The following is a 24,076-nucleotide window of genomic DNA, read 5'->3' on the forward strand; positions in this document are numbered from 1 at the left end:
TTGGCATAATGTTTTCAAGGTTTATCCATGTTGTAGCACTTATCAGTCCTTTATTAATTTTTGTTGCTGAATACTATTCCATTGTATGGATATATCATATTATCTTCATCCGTTCTTGAGGTGATGAGCATTTGGATTGTTTCTACTTTTTGCCTATTATCAATAATGTTGCTATGAATATGGACAAGTTTTTCTGTAGACATACATTTTCAATTATCTTGGGTTTGTGGTAGACTGAATAATGCTAACTCAAAGACGTCCACATCCTAATCCCCAGAACGTATGACTGTGTTACCTTACATGGTCAAAGAAACTTTACGGATGTGATTAATTTAAAGATCCTGGGATGGAGAGGTTATCCTGGATTACCTGAGGGAGCCCAGTGTCATCGCAAGGGTCTTTATAAGAGGGAGACAGGAGGGTCAGAGAAGGTATAAAAGATGTGTCGATAGAGGCAGAGATTAAAGTGACGTGAGGAAGGGGCCATGAGCTAAGAAATGTGGGGGGAGGGCATCTAGAAGCTGGAAAAAGAGAGGAAATGGATTCCCCTCTAGAACCTCCAGAAGGAGCACCACAATGAGAACTGGATTTTAGGACTTCTGACCTCTGGAACTGTAAGGTAATAATTTTATATTGTGTTTATTCATTAAATTATCAAATATATACCTAGACCTGGAATACTGGATAAAAGTAGGGTATTTGAACTATAATTTCCATCCTGATTTTCTCTCTGTGGCAATTTCTCTCTTGTGTCGTGTGGTGGTAGAATGGTCACAGGCATTTTGGGGAGCTAGCTAAAAGGAAGTTGCATGGGGATACCCTTAATACAGGTGTAGTAGAATATATCTATGTGGTTTACAATAATTTCTGTATGCATTTATGTTGGCTAGCCATTTGGTTTAGATATGGCTTCCAGAAATCCTCCTACTACCCACTGTGTTGACTCACCTGGCGATCAGGACGTGAAAGTACAGAGCCAGAGGACATATTGAAACACAAACATGCCCTTTGGTTCCTGGCACTGGAAGTATGTAGGTAGTGGAGGAAAAACAAGGCTTAAAATGTATGGAGGCATTTTCATTCTATTTAATTTTAGCAATTTTTAAAATTTTGTTTTTATTTCAGCACATTATGGGGATACAAATGTTTAGGTTACATATATTGCCTTTGCCCCACCTGAGTCAGAGCTTCAAGCGTGTCCATCCCCCAGACGATGCGTACCGCACCCATTAGGTGTGAATATATCCATCCCCTCGTGTCCCCTCCCATCTTCCCGACGCCCAGTGAATGTTACTACCATATGTGCACTTAAGTGTTGGTCGGTTAATACCAATTTGATGGTGAGTACATGTAGTGCTTGTTTTTCCATTCTTGGGATACTTCACTTAGTAGAATGGGCTCCAGCTCTATCCAGCATAATACAAGAGGTACTATATCACCATTGTTTTTTGTGCCTGAGTAGAACTCCATGGTATACATATACTACATTTTATTAATCCACTAATGTATCGATGGGCACTTGGGTTGTTTCCACATCTTTGCAATTGTGAATTGTACTGCTATAAACATTCTAGTGTAGATGTCTTTTTTTCTTTTGGGTAGATGCTCAGTAATGGGATTGCTGGATCAAATGGTAGTTCTTCTTGTAGCTCTTTGAGGTATCTCCATATTACTTTCCACAGTGGTTGTACTAGTTTGCATAATTTTAGCAATTCTTAGGCAATTATAATTAATTACATTTTTATTTTAATTTAGTTTTGCTTGGCAACTGAAAAGTATCTCTTTGTCTTTTTTCTTTTTTGATATTTGTTTTTTTCCCCTGCTGGTGCATTTATGCATTTTTAATTTAAAAGATTTTTTAATTTTAGAGTATTAGGGGGTACAAACACTTTGGTTACATAAATTGCCTTTGCACTGCCTGAGTCAGAGCTACAAGCATGCCCATCCCCCAGACGGCGTGCACTGCATCCGTTATATAAACTGTTTTATTTATACAATGAAATACTCCAGAGCAATGAAAATGTACAGACGTACGCTGCATAAAATGATGTGAGTGAATCTTACAAATCTAAGGTTAAGCAAAAGACAGAAACAAAATACTACATACCATAGAATTCCATTTATGTAAAGTTCAAAAACAGGCAAAATCAATGTGTTATATTAAGGATTAGGATGGGGTTACTGTTGTGAACAGGGAGACTAGTGATCAGAAGAGATCATAAAAAAGTTTTCTGGGGTTATTTTTGTTATTTTATTTCTTGTTCTGGATGCAAATGAACAGATGTGTTCATTCAGAGATAATTCATCAAACTTCTATGTTATAATTCATATGACTTTCTGTAAGTATGTAATACTGTAATAAAAATATTTATTTATAAAAAAATAATGCACAGAGGCAGAAGTTTTCTCAAATTTGACAACAATCCTAAAATTTTATGAGGCGCATCAGTGAAAAATTGTAAAGCTGAAATGATCAATAATAAAAATTGTGTAAGAGAAAAGACTGGATTATTTTTCTATTATCTCCATGGAGAATGATATTACTAAATATTTGTCACTCAAAAAGGGTGTCAAAGAGCATGAAAGCAAAATGTAAGGGGAAAAGCTCTATAGATGTGTGCTATTATGTTATTTTCCTGGATTTTATGATGTTTATGGCATTTGTCAGCTTTTGAAATTATATTTTATTAATTTTTATTTGTAACTTAAAATTTGTAGCTTTTTTCCATTCTGAATAACATTCTCTTTTGTACCCAATTATGTTTTCCTAATTTTGTATTATTTTTTGAAAGAGAGTGTTCCTAATTTACAAAGTTCAGATCCCACTAGATATACTGGCTATAAAATTATTGAGAAATTGTCTCCTTCTTAGCACCTGCACTGCTACCACCCTAATTAGGATGTTATAACTTAGAGTATTGCAATAACTTTCTAAGTGGTTTCATTGACCCCACCTAGAACTCCTTTCTCCCATCTATCATCATAGCAGTCAAAGTGACCCTGGCAGTGTAACCTAATTAATGAGTGTAACCTAATGCAACATAATTTGATGTGAGTCAGACCAAGGTTCTACTTGTTCAAAACCTTCCAAAGAGCTTCCCATTAAACTCAGAATAAAAGCCTAAATCCTTAAAATGTCTTGTAGGATTCTCCCCCACCCTGCAAATGAATGTATCACCTACTAGTTTTCTCTTCTCACTAAGTCTACTGTGTCTCTCCAGTTTTCCTGCTGTACACATGCCAGGCTTGCTCCCAGCTCAGGTGTTTGTGCTTGCTCTTCTCTGCACAGAACAACCTTCCACCCAGATATGTGCCTGCCTCACTCCTTCCTCTCCTTCCGGTTTTTACTAAAATGTCTGAGTGAAGCTTAACTGCCATCCTTAATTACATCGGTCCCGCTCCATGTCGCCTTTTCTTTTCTTTATATTTCTCCTGAGTATTTTCATTATCTGTTAGTTTTAGTTTGTTGTGAAATCTGAAAGAAAACAACTTTTTTTCTATTAATTCGATTTTAGTCAGATAATACATCCAGATATTACCATTTTGGCATATGAATGAGGAAGACTCTAGTTTGAATTTAATTACTTTAAAAACAGTTTTTGTTAGTATTTTGGATGATTTACAATCCCTATTTGCAACTCAAGAAAGTTCTCTTGGGTTTATTCCATAATTGCAGAGTATGCCTATTTTTTTGTAAAGTCTTGATTATAAATTTGAACTCTTATTTAATGTAGTTTATTCTGGTTTCATCAAAAAGGTTTTTATTTTCTTTAATTTCTCTGGCAGAAACTGTTGACAGAATCCTCAAGGCATTTGACTATATTGAAATATATGTCATCCTCAGAAAATTCCAAAAAGGCAAATGGAGCTAATTAATTTCATTCTGCGTGCCCAGTCATGATACTGTGGCAATGAGAAATGGCAATGAGGGGAAAACTGCTTCCTTGGAAAACAGAGGAAAAGATGATTTCTTTTATTGCTAGTAAAAGGAAAGTTGGAAAGCAAGAAAAGGAGTTCCTTCATTTGTATGTACGACAGTGGAGTCTGTTTATTAAAGTCGTAGTCCAACAGATGTTGCATTGATAAAAATGGAGACCCCAAATTGATCCTTCTTTGAGAGAAATATCTCCATAATTATTTTCGGTCAGAAAATGCATTTTAATTGAATGATTCATCAAGAATTCCTTTCAAATTTCAGAATCAGGGGGAGTACAGATTTATTTATTTATGTACATATGTATGTTTGTGGATGTGTATGTATTTATTGGTTGTAAGTCCAAATTTTATACTTTAAAGTTTCATCAAGAAACACATTTCGAAGTATGTCTTGAAGTAACTTGAGATCAATACCTCAAAAAACAGCTAGTTATGGAATGATTGCTTTTCAGATGAATGAAAACATTTTTACCATCTCTATTATTGCTTAGTTTGAATTCAAAATTTCCTCTTTATATAGGCGTGATTCTGATGATGAGAATTGACTATTCACTTTTAAAATCAGATTATTCATTCATTTGTTCATCAACACTTGTCAAGTATCAGTTGGGAGCCGGGTACTCTGCTAGGTGCAGGGAAAGCTTTCTGGAGAAAATGATGCTAAAATTGAGTGAGCAAAAATAAACATTTCTCATCTATTGTTTTCAGGACACAGTATTAAGTTTCTGGGTATTAGCCTATTGCTTCTTTCAGCTGTGAGCTAACTCTTCTAACCCCTATTTTGAAATTCTGGGGTTAACTGCAATTCTTTTCTGACAGGTGGCTCTGTGTTGCACTGGGGAGAGACCAGGAGGCTGGAGGAGAAAGAGGGACTTGCTCTTTCTATTTACTTTTCGCTCCTCTTAGCATCTCATCAGCAACACTTTTTCGCCCTATAGTAACACTGGAATTCAGTAACAGCAGTTGTTTTGGTTTATAGCTTTTCCATACAACTGGAACCACCCTCATCACACCCCCTCAGAGATACAGCACCAATGGCGGGTCCCCTCCTTCTAGAGGGCTAAGTCCCAGCTTCATGTTTTCATAATTCCTTACACCACCCTCTTCTCTTTGTTCCCCACCCTAGGGGCATTAGCTGCTTCCTAGAGTTATTGACTCTGTGATAATTCGGTGTTCCCTTTTCAGTTTTCTAATAAGCATTCTTTATGTTAAGATTTCTTTGTTAAATAATCGATATAGTTTCCACCCCTGACTGGACCCTGACTGATACAAAAATTGATGTGCCTCCAGTAACTTTAAAAATGTTTCATTTCTCAAATGTCTCTTGATATTATAATAATAACATCTGGAAATGTCTGTGATATATATACAATCTATGGCCTTAGTAGTTTTACAAATGCAGGAAAATGGAAGAGTTAATAATGAGGATGTTTCAAGTATTTTCCCTAAAAATGGGGTGGCCAGTTATATGATGACAAATTCTACTTAATATTTGGCTCTTATTTGTAAGTTTTATTTGAAGAATAAATGACAACATTTGATTAGTAGGTGTGGCAAACATCTGTTGTCATTATTGACAAAGGAAATTACTGGATATGCAAATATAGTGCTTGCTTCAGATATACATGCATCTTGGGTAATTAAAAATGGGCACACCTTGCACAAATTCAGGAGATGAAACCATTAGCTGCCATGCTTTAGTAAAATGAATTTAATTTAATTTTAATTGATTTCAATTACAAGTTAAAACATTAGCATAAGTATTCAACTGTTAAATTTCTAAGAAAACACATTAATATTATTTACATAGCCCAGTCTATACAACTATTGGCATTTATTCTCAAATATCTTTCTCAGAATATCTCCATTTTAAGAACTTTAATTTAATTTATTTCTTTGAAGTTTTTGGCTATGAAATGAAGAAAAACAAATAGAAACAAATTCCATTTGAAAGTTGAGATTAGACATTTTTGCTTATTATAATCTGTAACTTTATTAAGCATTTAAAATGTGATTTGTAGAGTGCAAAATATTTTCAAAGCTTTTCTGTAAAGAAGCATTATAGAATATGCCCTCTAAAATAGACCATGGATGGCTGAATTTATGAAATGCTTCTATAAAGACTGCCGGATATACTGTTTCAAATATTAGTTAAAATGATGTTACTCACTTCCTGATGAATTCTTTGAATTTTTAAATGCAATACATCTTTGCATTGTGTTTAAAAAATTAAATATTGTTTTTTCACATGTAATAATTTTTCTCACTCAAATATTTTTTGCTACTGTCATTTAGGTGTTTTGTTTTTAAAATCATGTTTTGTCTTTAATCCAGAAGTTGAGTATCCTATAATTTAGAAATATCTTTCTTAGTAACTGGCATATTAAATAGTTCAAAAAAGTTGAAAATACTCTCAAAATGATCTCACCAGCATGTCTCCAAATTCTGGAGAATGAATATTGGATAATTTTAGGTAAAGAGGTAAGAAAGAGTCTCTCAAGGATAGTACCCCTTATCTGATTATTTTTTTCAGAAAACAGGTAAAATAATTATTAATAATAAAAGTAGCTAGTGTTTCTTAAATGCTGATGATTTTGTACCCATATTTAATCTAGCAGGAGAGACAGAACAAATAGATAAAAGGCAACATTTGAGAGGCAGGGCTGATAATTTTCCAAAACTGATGAATAATATAAACTCACAGATACAGAAAGTACATATGAACAATGTATACAAATCTCACCCATAAGCATGGATTTTTAAAAATCCCAAGCAGGATTGAATCGAATGCAGGTTATATAGAATGTCTTGATCATGATCAAATCATGATCATGTTGTATTTATTCCAGAGACACAAAGGTGGTTTTGCACTATAAATTCCATATATATAATTCACAATATTAACAGATTAAAGGAGAAAAAAATGTGATCTTAATAAACGCAGAGAAATTATTCCATGGAGTTTAGTATTTCTTCGTGATAAATTCTCTTAGTAATCTAGAAATGGAAAGGTGTGTTCTGAACCTGATAAAGAGTATCTATCCAAAACTAATAGTAAAGAGCATTCTTAATGACATCTAATGCATTCCCATTAAAATCAGGAATTGAACAATGATATTTACTTCATTTCAACATAGTACTAGAGGTTCTAGTCACATATAAGGCAAGAGAAAGAAATGAAGTGTTTAAAAATTGAGGAGCAAGAAAACAAACTGTGATTATTCACAGACTATTTGATTAGCTATATATAAATCCCTAAAGAATCTGTAGACAAATTAATCATATTATTAAGAGGGTTTAGCAGATGGCTAGATATAAACAAAAATCAAATGGATTACTATACACCTGCAACAAACAGTTGGGGATTATAATTTTTGAAAAAGTTTATAACTACATTTATAACTCAACAAAAAAATAATTCAACAATAAAATAACAACAACAATTTTTTCTTTTTGAGAAACTTGATAAACTAATTCTACAATTTATATATGAAATGTTAATGTCCGGGTGGCTAAGTCAGGGACACTTGTCCTATCAGATACCAAAACTTATTGTTTGTGCTAATTAAAACAGTATGGTCTGATACTCAGAAAGTAAAATGTCCAACAAAGAAAGTAACTTATGAATGTATAGAAATCATATTTTGTTAGGAAGTGACACCCATATTCATGTGGAAAAGAAGTAGATGTTGCTTAGAAAACTGAGTATCTGAACAAAAATAATACACACTACAAAAAATTAAGCCCAGATAGAAATACACTTGATTATGAAAAATGAAACCTTCAATCTTTTAGAAGAAAACAAAAGATCTTTTTGACTTTGGGGAGGAAAGGACTTCTTAAACAAGACATAAAATGTGCTAGACACAAAAAATTTTATTTACTTTATTATATTACAATTAAGAACTTCTACTCATCAAAAGACATGTTGTAGAAAGTAAAAAGACTCCACAGACAGGGAGCAGAGATCTGTAGAACCTATAACTAAAAAAGAATTAGTACCTAACTTTTATAAAAGATCCCTATAAGTTAACAAGAAAAATAAAACCAGTAAAAAAATGGACAAAAATACATAAACAGGTATTTCACAGGAGAGAAAATACAAACTGTCACAAACATATGAAAAAGATCATCAATCTCATGAAATCAGAGATATGCAAATTAAGATCATAATCAGATGCCATTCTATGGCCATGGTACTGGCAAAAATAAGAAGCCTGATAATATCAAGTGTTGGTGAAGATGTGAAGCATGGTAACTATTATACATTGTTGGTAAATGAGTACAACTATTTTTTTTTAAAAGCATTATTTTTAAAGCTGAATATGTGCATAACTTATGATAAAGAAATTCCACTTTTACGTATATGCCTTAGATAAACTCTTGCACATCTGTGTGTATAGGAATGTTCATAGCAACAGTGTAAGAAATAACTGGAGAAAAGTGTCCATGAAGATAAGGAAGGATAAGTAAGTTGTGGTATGGTCACATTTTGAGAAAAAGCAAAGAACAGCAATATAATACTTAGAGAGCCATACAAATGGGGTAAAATTACAGCAAAGGAATGTTAAACAAATTCAGGGTTGTTGCTACCTCTGGGGAAGACAGAATGTGGGGGTTGGGGAAAAGCATGCAGGTAGCTGCGCATGACTAGCAGTGTTTGTTCTAGCTTGTAAGAACATGGTAGTGGGTTCATAGGATGTGTTTTATTATGCTTGTAACTTAAATGCATATTACACATAATTAATGTATATGTATCTAATTTGATATAATAAAAATCAAGCTGTTTTGGTTTTACTTTTTTCCCTTAAATTCAGGTCTTAATTCACTATTTGTTTTGTAGCTATTATTTGACAGTCTTTCTAATTCAACTGAATTAGGAAGCTACAAAGAAAGATTTTAAATTTTAATGCCTGTAAGGAATCTAATTATTTGAATTTGATAATCATGCATTAATAGAAAATAGAATGCATACTATAATTCCAATGTGGTATTAATAGATAGAAATATCTATACAGATAACCAGTATGTATTACGCCTTATTTACGGTAAAATTTCAAATCTCATTTCTTTGACCCACCCTCCCTCTGCTCAAATAGCACAGGACCAGGAAATTGGACCCTTCCTGAGATCCTCCTCCCTAATTATTCTTTTTAGAAGTTCCCTTGGTGGGGGATGGGAAGGGACAGAGACAAGGGAATCTCCCACAGAAGGGAGCCCCTGCTCCAATAACCGTTGTATCCCTGCCTTCCTCCTCTGCTGCCCCTCATCACTCTGTGGTCCTGGGTGGGTTGCTGCCCATGATCCAGTCTAGATTGAGGGATGGTCATCAGGGCCTCACTGTGCTTCTGGATCTACTGATCCCCTCATCCTCCAAGCTCTGCTACTCAATCTGCCTCATTTTCCTGAATGTTTCTTACACATGGTGATTTTCTTTTGGGGTCTCCATTATTTCCTCTACCAGTTCAGGACCAACAGGAACTCAGTTCACTGGATAGTGAAGATGTACCTACCATAGGGCTATAGGGCCTCATGATAGTCAAGGAATCTGTTTCAGCCCCGCTAACTGTTCCACAACAGTTGGGAAGCTCCTAATTATTCTGTGACTTTTAGTTCTACTCAGAGTACACAGAGGATCGCTAAGGGTTGATGTTATCCAGCTTCATCCATCAACCTAATAATGTTCCATCTCTGACCTGACCCCTAATCATACTCATTTGAAATAATGAAAAGAAAACAGGGATGAGGGGGAAGATATACCAAAAAATATTAGTAATGGTTATACGTACATCATATATGACTTTTACTATCGTTTTCATATTTCATCTTTCTAAATTTTCTTAAATGAACATTTATTAGTTTTACATTGAGCAAAACAATCCATGAAAGAAAGAATTAAAAAAAAAAAACTTTAAGAATCTATTACGTTCCCAGAACATTGGCCATTGTCTTCTGGTGGTTATCGCTTTTAGAAACACGAGATAATTCTCTTTGTTTAAAATTGTTCATAAGTACAAATGCATCCATAAGTAGATATTTCTACTTAGAATTTTCTTGGAATATTTATTACACATTCCTTCTCAAGCAAATAAACTTCTGTTTTCATTAGACTTTGACATGTTAAGTTTTTTTTTTTAAACTTACAGTTATCGACTCTCCACATTGTCTCTTTACCATGTCATACAAAAGTAAGTCATCTAATGATAACCTCCTAGGTGTTAGTATCTAGCTACAGAATGGAATTTGATCCTCTCTCCTCCACAACACATTGCTTTTAGAGATCTCCAAAAGAGCAAAGTCTTTTATTTTCTCATTAAAAGTTTTTACTGTCAAAGGAACAACAGCAAGTTCCATGCATATGACTAATAACAGTCAGACATTTGATTAAAAGTGAATAACATTATAAATGTGAAGTTCCACAATTATACTCTCCAAATAACTGAGCATTATCAAATAAAGCCTCCTAGGACAAATGCAAAAAAAAAAAAAAGTGGAAAAAGATACTCATTTTGTGCCTAACATGAAATACTGACATATCGAAAAATAAAAACTGTTCTGCTCAGATGATGATTTCTTAGATACCATAAAACATACATTAAAATAATTTTAAATTTACTTTCAATAGGTCTATTTTAAAAAAATAAACCTACCCTATTCACGTTTGTTGACCAACATCTTTACAGTAAAATATTGATTCACAAATAACCAGATGAAAGACTTGCAAAATGATATACCTGACAGAATTGGAATTCACTGAAACATACTGAGTGTTTATTGTTAATTCTCTCACAATAAATTCTCTCAAGAAGCCTGTGAGCTAGATGGGATTATTATCTTTATTTTATTGATGAGGAAGCTGAGGTTAGAGAGTGTGCTATAGGCCCCAAGGTATTCAGCTCGCCAGAGATGGAGTTGAGTGCAAACCTCAGTTGTCTCAATCCACTGTCCATGTTCTTTCAACTACTAGGGCAAGCTCCATGTCTTGATTCTCAGAGCCAGCAGACTGGCTATGGAGCCACTACTGGGACTATGGCTGGTGAGGGAGCTGCACAACAGAAACTGGAGATGGTCTGCTCAGCCTAGTGCTGGAGGGAGGACACAATGGAGACTTTTGCACTTGTAGCCAGTGAAAGTGGAGTGTAGCAATGCCCAAAGAGGAAGAAAGCCAATGCTTCCAGGAAGTTTTGCCTGAGCCCAGAGACCTGACCACAGCTTCAGAATTTAACACAAGAGGCAATATCAGCTGCAGTCAGCAGCCTAGAGGCTACACGTGCGGCCCGCACACTTCCAAAAACCAGCCTAAGGCCAGGGGTCCCTTTTACCCAGGTCCCAAAGACATGTAGCCTCCTTTGGACATAACCAAATTCCATCTTAGGGAATGAAATAGGGGAAGGGGAGAGGATACATGAAAGACCAGGAGTTGTATGTAAGAAAGATGAACAAACTTTACTAACACATCTTTAAGAAAAAAGAAATAGATGAACAAACCTAAAGGGATCATCTAATTTCTTAAATCACATTAAACTTTTACTCACAGAGGAATAAAAGTCAGTTTCTACTCTTAATAAACAGTTGATAGAGGCTGGGATAATGATCAGATTAGCCATGGTTGAAATAAAATAAGTTAATTTTCTTTGTGCATTCAGAATACAGTGTGAATTGAACCCCGTCATCCCTGTATCCTGGCATTTACTAAGAACAACTTTTGCCAGGCCCCGTTCATGTATCATCTTATTTAATTTTCATACATGCCCCGTGTGATAGAGGAATTATTATAATTCTCATTTTATAGATTAGGAAAATGAGGTTTAGAGAGGTTAAGCAACTTGCACAAAGTCCACATAATTAGAGAGCTGGGACAGGAAAAAACTGATTACTTAAATGTTTTAATTTAAAAACAGTTAAATACACTGTAGATGAATTAGATTTTTGAAATTGAAGATATCCAAGTAGAAGATTTCTGAATAAAGAAAGCTGGATCTTCTTGTAAAGGAGTATTTGCTTCCTAACCTATGTTTGAGATTTTGGTCTTCAGGCAAATTTTAAAGAAAACTAACACCTGAAAAGAGCAGACATAATTCTGTCAATCTCACTGGCAGTGAGGTAGTAACGTGTGTTCACTAGAAAGACACTTTCAGTACAACTGGAAATAGAACGCCGTTAGTGACTCACTTCTCCCATGCTATGCCACCAAGCAGCCTCCAAGGCAGAAGTTTTCAAGGTATGGACTTTGTAGTTAATCAAGTTTCAGTTTAATTCCTGTTCAACTGCATAATATTGATAGCTATGCATGTCAGTGTCCACTTTGAGCTCATTTCCATAAAGTTAAAATGGCAATATGTCAAATTAAATGAGATAACGTACATAACACACTTAACATGGTGCCTGCCACATAGTTGGTACTCAAAACTGTCAATTTGCATCTTGTTCAAATTCTTTTTTTAGTGAACCCTAAGATTATTCAGTTCTCTGAGGCTCACTATATAGTCAAACAATCACTTTAACTCTCAGATTTTATTTATTATATTTAGCAAATATAAATGTGCACTCGATTTAATGCCTGGGCTTACAAAGACAGAGCAAAAGAAATAACCTCTTGGAGTGTATTTATCAAGTTTAGAAAAGGCATTTGCTTACCAGCTCGCTGAATTCATTATTGCCTAGGTCAAGTCTTTCCAACTGGGCCAGTTTGTGCATTGACCTATAACAGATGCAGAGAAATATTACTGTGAGGCAGTGCATGATACATTGCTTTGAAAGACATTCCACCTGCACCCCCACCAGATTTACCTGATTGGACAGTGCACAAAAATAGGGGTATTCTTTAGCAAGAAGTAAATTCAAAAACACAGAAATGTATGCAAACTGCCATCTGAAAACCTTTAGTAGCTTATCATGATCTATAACATCAATTTCCAAATGCCACTGAAAGGTTGAAGTACAAGGCTGGCTGCTTAACAAAAACCTGAGAAGACTGTTAAATATCTACACCAAAAGAATATATAGGGTGGGGCCCCACTATAGATATTTTTAAGAGTCATCACAGGTTTGGGAACCAATGGACAAACTCAATTCTTAGCAAAGCATCCTACAACTCTACAGTATAGCACAATTTCATCATCAGTCTTATCTTTATCTTCTCCCATAAATGAACTTCTGTTAGAGAAAAATTGTTGTATTCATTGTCTCCTAAACATATTGATGTGAATGCTGCTACAGCTTTGAAGGATTGCAAAACCTTGGGCAAGAGTTGGTGTCAAAGGTTAGGGGAACCCAAGCACGCTCCATATACAGTCAGCATTTTTCAAAGTACTCTCAAGTGAACACACAACGTAAGGAAAGAGAGTGTTTTTCTGAAAGAGGGTTTTGTCTCCCCACTAACCAGAATGCTGTTCTTAAGTCCCACCTATACAGAAAAGAAATATCACTGACTCAAATATTAGAAATCTTACTTTTATCATCTTTAACATGGATGTAGAAATCATCTTACAGGGCTTTTATGAAGTTTAAATGGAAAACTGCTACAGTCCAGACACTGTCAAGCACTCAGAAATGGAAAAAATGTGTGTACTCTTTCTTTACTCAGAAACTATTATTGAGAGATTATTGTAAGATTATTATGTGCTGATCTGGAGTACAGCAATGAACAAAGGTAAGAATTTTTGCCCCAAAAGGACTTTGCATCCAGTAGAAAGAGAATGACAGTAAACAAAATAACTAAGTAAAATAAAATAATATATTAGAAGGTTCAAATGCTATGCAGAAAACCTAAGCAGAGGAGGTAGATAGGGAGAATTCATACAGGGATTTAATTTTTAACAGAGTGATCAGGCAAGGAAGGCCTAAATGAGGAATTGGAGCCATGGCTAAAGGAAATGAAAGAGTGTGTCAACACATCTACAAAGAGTAAAGTTCTCCTACAAAGACTCTAAAACAGGTACATGTTCCTTGCTTGAAGACATCCTAGGAGACCAGGATGAGGGAGGTGGAGGAGGCATGAGGAGTTGATATCATGGGGAGTTGTATAATATGGGGTCTTATGTTCAACGTCGAGACTTTGGCTTTCATTCTGAGTAAGATGGAGCGTTGCTGAAGGGTTTTGATCAAAGATGTTTCTGAAGTGACTTGTTTTAAAAGGATATCTGTGATTGCAGGCTTGTAACTAGACTGAGGGGGATAGCAGTGGAAGTAGGGAGATCAAATAGGAGGCCAATATAATAAGCCACACAAAAGGCAATGATGTCTGGGGCCACGGTGGCGGTTGCAAAGGTGCTGAGAAGTGGTTGGGTTCTGGGTATAGTTAAGATTAAAGCCAAATCTCTTGCTGATGGATTGGCTGTGGGGGGTGTGAGATAGTAGAGTCACGTGTGACTGGAAGTGTGTTTTGGTCTGAACAACTAGAAAGATGAAATTTCAATTGATTGATGGGGAAGATCAGGTGGAACAGGGTTTTGGGTAGATCAGAGGTTCGGTTTTAGAAGTGTTAAGTTGGAAATTTCTATTGTGGAGCCAACTAGAGATGTTAATCAGGCAGTGTATATACAAGTCTGGAGTGAGGGAAGAAGTCCAGGACAGATAGAGTATTTGAGCATGATAACATAAAGATGGTACGTGAAGTCTTGAGACGATGAAATCAACAAGGAACTGAGTATAGATCAGAAGAGAATAGATCTAAGAGGATGTGAGGATGAACCAACAAAAAATGCTGAGAAGTGACTAGGGCCATAGGAGAAAAATCAGAAGAATGTAAAGACCTGGAAGTCAAGTAAGGAAAACATTTCAAGATGGATGCCAGGACAAATTGTGACGAAGCCTGTAGATAGAACTGAGAACTGACTACTTGATTTAACAACATGGAGATTAGTGGTGATTTTGAGAAGACCAGTTTTCTAAGTTTTAAGGCTTTGCTAATGCACTTGGTTCTCTTCAGTATACCTTTACCCATTCATTGATCAAAATTATTTATTTGATAACATAAATATATCGATTTCCTATTATCTCCCAAGTGTTATCAAGATGAAAGATGCTGTTCCTCTTATTAAGTACCTCATAATCTTGAGAGAAATAGCTAAGAGAATCAATAATTTCTACCAATGAGGGTAAATGCCATAGGAAATGCAGTGTAGGTTGCTGGAGAACACAGAGGAGAGGTACTTTTTCAGCCTTGAGGAGGTGGAAGTAGAAAACAGGAGGCTTTACCGAGGCTTCACTTTGGAGGAGCTGGTCAGGCTGCAGAGTCAGGGGAGATGGCCACTTCGGGAGGAAACGTCAAAGAGGTGGGTTGAAAGAGAACATGGCTCATTCAACCAACTGCAGGTTAGTAAGAATAGTAAGAAATAAGACATAGTAGGGAATAATAAGTAATAAGAAAACTAGTAAAAAATAAATAATATGTAAGCATGGGTCAGATCATGAGGTTATCTTATATTATATGTCAAGCCAAGGAGTTTCAGTTTTAGCTTGAAGGCAATGGAAGACTTTAAGATTCAGGTAGGAAAAAGAGATCAGATTTGTATTTTAAAACACTCACTTTGGCAGCTTGGAATGGCATGAGAAAGGGGGAGAAGATGTGCAAGCAGTGAGTCCAGATAAGAGACTTCCTTGAAATTCATGTGAGATATAACTGGGGCCAGAAATAAGGCAATGGAAACATGGATAACATGGTGGCAGATATGGGAGATGCTTTGGAGAAAGACGTGACTTGGTTAATGATGATGACTGCTTGGATGTGGGACGTGAAGGAAGAAATTAAAGATGGTTTCTAGATTGAGTAGAAGTGTGGGATTATTAGAATGGAATAAATACAAGGTGCAGACAGGTTGGATGTAATGAATTGTATTTTAAAACTATATTGACTTTGGGTGAATGTGAGACACTTATATTAGGAAAAGGTGTGTGTGGGGGCAGGGTGTGTGTGTATGTGTGTGTGTGTCTGGAGCTCAGGTAAAAGTCTTCACTGGAAATAAAGATTTGAGGAATCAAATATTATCTACCTGAATATGATCTCTCCTTTTTAAATCACATACCATTTTTTTCCCCCATGATTTACTTGGAATTTATCATACACTTTCTTTAATTATAAATTTTTTCATATGTATGTGCTTCATTTCCCTATCCAGATATTCAAATATGTTTCAAGATACCCAGAAGGGCCCGTGTGGGACTACCAATAGTCTAAAGACAGTTGCAAAACCTTGGGCAGTGCACCGTCTGGGGGATGGACACACTTGAAGCTTTGACTCAGGTGGGTCAAGGACAATATACATAACCTAAACATTTGTGCCCCTGTAATATGCTGAAATAAAAAAATTAAAAAAACAAAAAACAAAAAAACCTTGGGCAGCATTTTAAGGAGACCATCTGCTTTACCTCTCACCAAATCTATACCCCTGAATAGGTGCTTTTAGGGAAAGGGATGGGTAGTAGCTGGGGCCCGTGAAGAGAGAATTAGATTTTCTTCCCAACCTGGGAATACTGAGTGGCAGATTCTCTCAAACCTTTCTCTGAAACCACAGGCCCAACAAACAAAGAATGAGCACCAAAGCGTTGGGAACCTAGGTGAAGGACCACGTGGTTAAATGTGACAAGTGAACAAGAAATGATCACAGGAGCAGTAGAGTCACCTACATTTGATTTGGCCACGTAGTCTTAGGCAACAGGTATTCAGGTGAGAACCTCAATGAGCTGAAGACCAGAGGCCCTTTGACAATTTCCTGGATTCTATGAACTCTGTATTTCTCACTGATAATATAAAAGTGAGAATAAATTTTTTTTTCACAGCCCTGTGGTTGAGGACCAACACAAAATTCATTTTACTAAATGAAGAAAGGAGTGGCATCTTGTACCCGAGTGTCCTAAAGCAAATTTTACTAGTTATAGGATTTATCTTTTTCTAGGCTAAATATAATATGAGTGATCTCTTAAATTATTTCTTATATGATAGGGTTTCCAGACCCTTAAACACACATTCTCCAAATTCAACCTACTAAAATTTGTCAATGTTTATTTTCCAAAACTGGGCAGGTCCAAATCTGGCACCTTTGCTTTTGTATTATAAATAAATCTTTACTGGAACACAACCATATCCATTCATTAACATATCTATGGCTGCTTTTGTGCTACAACCACAGAATTTAGTTGAGACAGAGACCATATGGACTGCTGAGCCTAAAATGAGCCGACCCTTTCTCTGAGGGCCAAGTGGCACTTAGAATTGAACACTACTCTCTAGATGCTCTCTAGATGTTGTCTGACTAAGACAATGTATAAGGAAACTATTATTTCTTACATTTCTCTTAGAGTAGTTTAAATCTGATTGTTTCCTTTTGTGTCGGGGGGAAAGGTAGCCTCTATGCCACCTCTAAGCCTTTTTCTTTTCCCATTATAGTTTTAGGCTACTGCTTTTAAAACCTTTGGTTCATAACTTCATACCTAGAAACTATACTTTAAATTTATATTAAATAATACAGCTTCCTACTATTCCTTTGACATTTCTTTTGCTTGTTCTGGGGGAGAAAAAAAGCTTTCTCATGTGGCTTTCTGACCTATTTCCTGAAGCATATTTAAGTTATTTTACATAAAATACCTTTTGTGTTATTTTAATTTTAACTCATTTTATTTTTATGATTCTAGTTTCCTTCAAATTTTAATTACTGTTACTCTCTTACTACAGTTTCATTCTATCGTTACATTCTTCCATTTTTGAAGTTGTGTTTCCAATATGCTTTCTTACATTTTATTCCTTTAAAATTATTACATTCTTATTTCTGTTTTTTAAAGATGACATCTAATATTATTTCCTATATTTTACACCTTTAAAATTGACTGTCTTTACCTACCCACAAAACTTTAGACAGTCCGTAACACAGCCTACTGCTTTCCTTGTTCGCATGCTATTTGCTAAACTATAATTATTCTGTCAAATTGTCCAAAAAAAGTTCCTTTTAGATGAACATATGTAATAAGTTTTTAATTTCATGAGGATACAAACAAGTAAGACTTAGAAAAATAAAATACAACTCATAATATTTTGATGTTAGTGTTCTTTATGAACATTCATTCGCTCACTTAAATAGTTTGTGCTTCTTTATGGCAGGCACCCTGTGGGCACTTGGAGTTACAGAGATTTCTGAGATGCAGGGTTTTTCAACCTTAGCACTACTGACGTTTTTTTTTCAGCATATTATGGGGGTACAGATGTTTAGGTTATGTATGTTGCCCTTACTCCCCCCGCCCCTCGCCAAGTCCGAGCATTCAAGCGTGTCCATCCCCCGGATGGTGCGCATCGCACTCTTTGTTTATGCATATACCCGTCCCCTCCTCCCCGCTCCCACTACTGACATTTTGAAATGGTGAATTCTTTGACATTGGGGGCTATCGTGTGCGTTGCAGGATGTTTAGCACATCCTGCACAGCCTCTACTCTAAAGGGCTTATTTTCTAAATGGGAATGACTTTTAAATGATTAATTACTTCACAGAAGGATAAGTGCTAGGATAAAAGTATGTATACATTGCCATAGGAGCTCAGAGGAAGGAGAAGCTAACAGTTCAGTAATTAGTAATAATTTCAAGAAGAGGTGACATTTGAGCTGGGTTTTGGAGAAACTTTATATACGACTCACATATATTCGCACATGTAAAAAGAAATAATGAAATACTGCAAGTACATATAAGTTGAGATATGATCAACTGATTTTACTGAGATTGCAGCTTAAGATAATATTATATATGTAATCTTGTACATGTAATATTAACATGTATCCTCAAAGGATGTAAAAGATTTTGGTCCAAGGTGAACTCAAAATTTCCATTAGTGTTTGTTGCAGGAAACCCTATTGTCCTACCCTAATAGCTGGAAAAGGGGACTTCTGGGATGCAGTGTTTCTCAACCTTGGCACTACTGACATTGAGTGTGAGATAACTGTTTGTTCTGAGAGACTATCTTGTGCATTGTGGGGTGTTTAGCAGCATCTAAGACCTTGATCCACCAGATATCAGTAGCTCCCTCCACAGTTGTCACAACCGAAATGTCTCCAGACATTGCCAAATGTCCCCTCCCTTTCCTGATTGGTAGGAAGGTGAGCATCTTACCTCCATTTGTCACCTCCTTACTCTACTAGGGGAGTTCCCTCATGGCTTGCCCTTATGCTCTTTAAGCCAGCCTGCTTGCAGGATGCATTCATTGGCTCTACTCCTTTTTTGGTAAAGTAAGCACCTGTGGGTCTCAGGCCTGTCTCTCTGTCCCCACCCGAAGTCCATTGGTGTGACTTCCCCATACAAATGGCTGGCCTTGGAAACGTGATCACCACCATAGGTCAGGGAGCAAATATAAGAACTTGGTCACAAGTTTGGGACATGTTCTCCATCAGTAATGCTGACAATTTGATCTTCACCCATCTGAACCAAATATCTTGCTGATTATTTAGATTCATTTCTACATTAACTCAGTTATCTTAAGGAGCAAGTTCTAATAAAATTGGTTATATCAAATAATATTCACCAATATATAGTCATATCATATATATAAAAATTGTCAAAATGTGTAAATTTTCTATGATTGTTACTTTGATCATTGCTGTTTCTCCTGCCTGTAATGTTCTTCCTGTGAATCTTCTCATAGCCAGCTCCTTTTCCTCATCTCAGCTCATATATTAATCCATCTTCCAGCATCCAAAAGAAAGTATCCTGCTGGCCTTCACTTTATATGTTACCCCGTTTTACTTCCTTCTTAACACCACTGAAAATATCCTATTTTTATTTGTTTATTTGCTAATTGTTTTTCTCCCTCTGCTCGATTTAACCTCTGTGAGAGCAAGTAATTTGCCAATTTTATTTACAGTACAACTTCTCAATCAGGGTTTGTTAAATGAAGACATACACACAGGCATGAATTAATGATTCTTTACCAGTAAAAAGTCTGAATTCTAGAATATTTACAAAGACAAACCACTCAATTTCTATCAGGCATCTACAATTAATTAACAGTTGTCAAGGAGGCAGCTACAATTAATTAACATTTGTCAAGAAGATATCCTGATAGGCTTGTTTTAATAAATACTGTAATGAACATACATTAGCTCACTTATTGTGGAATATGCATGGTGGATAAAGGCAGAAAAGGCTGAAGTTCACCAGTCCCTGGCCATCTAAATCTTGCATTAACTTCCTGACATTTCCAATAATAGGTTTTTAAATAATTCAAATAATAAGAGAAATATTAGGTAAAATGTTTAGGAAGTGTTTCATTTCTCCGGATATCAGAAATATAGCAATAAAACTATATATGGATAGTAGTTGAGACCAGGGACTCTGGATTCAGACTACCGGGGTCCAAATCCAGATTCCACCACTCACTAGCTATTTGACTTTGAACAAGCTAAATGACATCTCTGCACCTCAGTTTTCTCATCTCTAATTTAAGGATGATAATATAAATCCCTATGTCATGGGGTTATTGTTATGATTAAAATAGTTAATATAGGTAAACCACATGAATAGTGCATGGTGAATGCTCTCTTAGTTTCTAAAACACTCAGGGAAAGCTTTCAGAGTTTGAAATAACATAAAAGACTGTCCAAGTCAGTGTTTTCCTAAAGTTTTCCTAAGGATTTATAGATAGGTGTTGCATGATTTTTTAAAAATTTCAGATGGTCAATACATTTTGGCAGAGCTTGTTGACAAAAATGTTAGATTTCTTATTGGCAGGACTTCTCAGATAAAATATACAAATGTTCATTGTCATTTTCTAACAGATGGAAATAGTTTAGACTATTTCCTGCTTATGTAACCAAGGAACTTTTTCATTTTTTTCTTTCCTACAGAACATTTCTTAGACTAGGAGCACACTTTGCCAGTTTTCCTTCAAAAACTTCTTTTTGTAGAAGACGAAACTAAGTTCTTGTCCATCTCAGTCCATGAAATCATAGACATACTTAGTCCATGAAGACATAGGCTTAGGTGTATTTAAATAGGCTATTGTAAGTATTTAAATTTGATAAGATCCTCCTCATCTGTCTGCTTGAAACTTTGACCTGTTAGGCTCTACATCTTGGCTCTCAATAGTCACTTAAGGCCCTCCTTGTGTTTATGATTGTTTTGGACATAGTTTTCTGGCTCAACTGTCGCATTCTTCCTAAAAGCCATATGGTTTTGCCATTTGGCCCTGCACCCTGCGACCTCAGCAAAGGGAAACACTCCCTTCTATTGGTGACTTCCTCAATATCACACAGAAAATTAGTGACAGCACCGATATAGGATCTTCATCTCTTTTTCCAGAACGGCCAGCCATTTGAATCTGGTCTGTTTTGGTTGGCTTGACCATTGCTTAAACATGAATGATTTTACAAAAAGTATATGCTCTATAGTTCAGTATATTCTATGCCAAGAGTCAGCAAAATTTTTCTGTAATGAACTGTATAAGAAATGTTTCAGGATCTGTGATCCATATGGTCTCTGTTTCAGCTCCCCAAGTGTGCCATTGCAGTGCAAAAGCCTCCATGGATGATATGTTAACAAATAGACATAGCTGTGTTCCAATAAAGCTTTATTTACAAAAACAGGTATGCTAGATTTGGACAAGCCATAATCTCCCAACCCCTTGTCTACACCAGTTCTTAAAGTTTAAGAATATTTAAGTTTTCAGGCCCTTGAACACAGATATGAGACATAAATTAAAGGACTGAGAATATTTATTGTTAGCAAATTATCACTAGATAACTATTTATATTTATATATTATTTGAAATCCTCATTTCTCGGGTTACATATTACTAGAATCCAAGGACATTTGCTCTCAACGCTGTCATTTTGGTTGTATTTATTAAAATCAGGTCCTTCCTATCATGCTGTTACTTTATAGCATATATCCAATTACAAAGCTGGAAAAAATTCAAGTTAGAACAAAATAATGGAATATCTTGGTACATCTGTCACTTTGATAAAATTGTATAAGCTATGATTTTCTTTTTATCAGATTCAGAGGTTTTTATCTATTTAAATGTACAATTACCTTTAAAGCCACATAGAGTTGGCAGGACTGTTGTTTCCCCATAAACTCCCAATGCAGTAACTTGGGTTTCCTGACTCTCAGGATTCTACAAATTTTTGGCATGGGCTTATACATTCCAGCCTTTAACTTATTTTTCAAATGTGTTCAAATACTCTCTCCAATTACTGGCTATTCAAGGCACAGGGACAGGAAAACTTCTCTCAGTTGTTGCTGTCTGATGTCTCTCTCTTAATGAAACTAAGAAAAAGAATTTTTTTGCTTAGTCTGTGTTCTATATTTAATGGACATTTGCATTTTATGATTTATCACATTATCATGTTATTTCCTTGTTAATAATTTATATCTTTAAATAAGCTTCATATTATAAATTTTTTAAAATAAATTGTTCTTTACAACACAGGTACTAAAGACTACAGGCTCAGGAATTGACATTCATTAAAAATGCAAACTACTGGTGCACCTCTTTACAAAGAAACCTAACTTATTATTGATACAAACCAAGAAACATTAAATATCTAGTGTTCAATGGCAGATAAAACATAATTTGTATGATCAAATGTTTAAATCTACTTCGATTTGATTTTTGTATGTGGCCAGAGATAAGGGTCTAGTTTCATTCTTCTGCATATAGATATCCAGTTTTCCCAGCACTACTTATTGAAGAGACTGTCCTTTCTCCAATGTATATCCTTGGGACCTTTGTCAAAGGTAAATTCACTATATATGTGTGGGTTTATTTCTGGGTTCTCTATTCTGTTCCATTGGTCTATGCGTAGGTTTTTAGGCCAGTACCATGCTGTTTGGTTATTATAGCTCTATAGTATAATTTAAAGTCAGAAAATATGATTGCCAGTTTTATTCTTTTTGCTTAGGATGGCTTTGGCTATTCTGGACCTTTTGTGGTTCCATATACATTTTAGGATTATATTTTCTATGTCTGTGAAGAATGTCATTGGTATTTTGATGGGAACTGCATTGAATCTGTAGATGGCTTTGTGTAGCATAGACATTTTAACAACATTGTTTCTTTCAATCTATGAGCATGGAATAGTGTCCATATTGTTGTGTCCTCTGCAATTTCTTTCATCAATGTCTTACAATTTTCATTATAGAGGTCTTTCACTTCTTTGGTTAAGCTTATTTTTAGGTATTTTATTTTATCTGTAGCTATTATAAATGGGATAACTTTCTTAGTTTCTTTTTCACATTGTTTACTATTGGCATATAGAAATGCTACTGATTTTTGTGTGTTGATTTTGTATCCTCCAACTGTACTGAATTTGTTTATCAGTTCTAACAGGTTTTTTTGTGAAATATTTAGGTTTTTCTAGGTATAAGATCATATTGTCTGCAAACAAGGATAATTTGACTTCTTTCCAATATGGATGCCCTTTATTTCTTTCTCTTGTCTGAATGCTCTATAAGCTAGAACTTCCAGTACTATGTTGAATAACAGTGAAAGTGGGCAGTCTTGCCTTGTTCCAGATCTTAGAGGAAAGGCTTTCAGTTTTTCCCAGTCAGTATCGTGATACTAGCTGTGAATCTGTCATGTTGGCTTTTATCATGTTGAGGTAAGTTTTTTCTATATCTGGTGTTTTGAGAGTTTTTATCATGAAGGGATGTTGAATTTTATTGAATGCTTTTTTAGCATCAAATGAAACGATCATGTGATTTTTTTCCTTTGTTCTGTTGATTTGAGGTATCACATTGATTGATTTGCATATGTTGAACCATCCTTGCATCCCTTGGATGAATCCCACTTAATCTTGATGAATGATCTTTTTACTATGTTGTTGAATTTGGTTTGCTAGTATTTTGTTGAAGATTTTTGCATCTATATTCATCAAAGATATTGGCCTATGGTTTTCCTTTTTGTTGTTGTGCCTTTGTCTGGTTTTGCTATCAGGGTGAAAAGGGTCTAGTAGAATGAGTTTGGGAATATTCCCTCCTTGATTTTTGGGAATAGTTTTAAGTAGGATTGGTATAATGTCTTTGAATGCTTGGTAGAATTCAGCAGTGAAGCCTTCACATCCTGGGCTTTTCTTTGATGGAAAACTTTTTTTTTTATTTTTATTTCAGCATATTATGGGGGTACAGATGTTTAGGTTATGTATGTTGCCCTTGCACCCCCCC

General features: G+C 35.4%; 1 protein-coding gene across 1 annotated transcript in view; it reads right to left on the minus strand.

The window, feature by feature from the left end:
• The window catches only part of LRRC7 (leucine rich repeat containing 7), a 571,016-nt gene that overhangs the window by 174,612 nt on the left and 372,328 nt on the right, over positions 1 to 24,076 (minus strand). The window contains exons 9-10 of the mRNA XM_012652676.1: positions 15,467 to 15,474; positions 12,574 to 12,637 (exon numbers count right to left, since the gene is read on the minus strand). Coding sequence (XP_012508130.1) covers positions 12,574 to 12,637; positions 15,467 to 15,474 — 72 coding nt within the window. The remainder of the gene's footprint in view (positions 1 to 12,573; positions 12,638 to 15,466; positions 15,475 to 24,076) is intronic.

The sequence above is a fragment of the Propithecus coquereli genome, unplaced genomic scaffold (assembly GCF_000956105.1).
Source record: "Propithecus coquereli isolate 6110/MARCELLA unplaced genomic scaffold, Pcoq_1.0 Scaffold396, whole genome shotgun sequence".
In the NCBI taxonomy this organism is placed as follows: domain Eukaryota; kingdom Metazoa; phylum Chordata; class Mammalia; order Primates; family Indriidae; genus Propithecus; species Propithecus coquereli.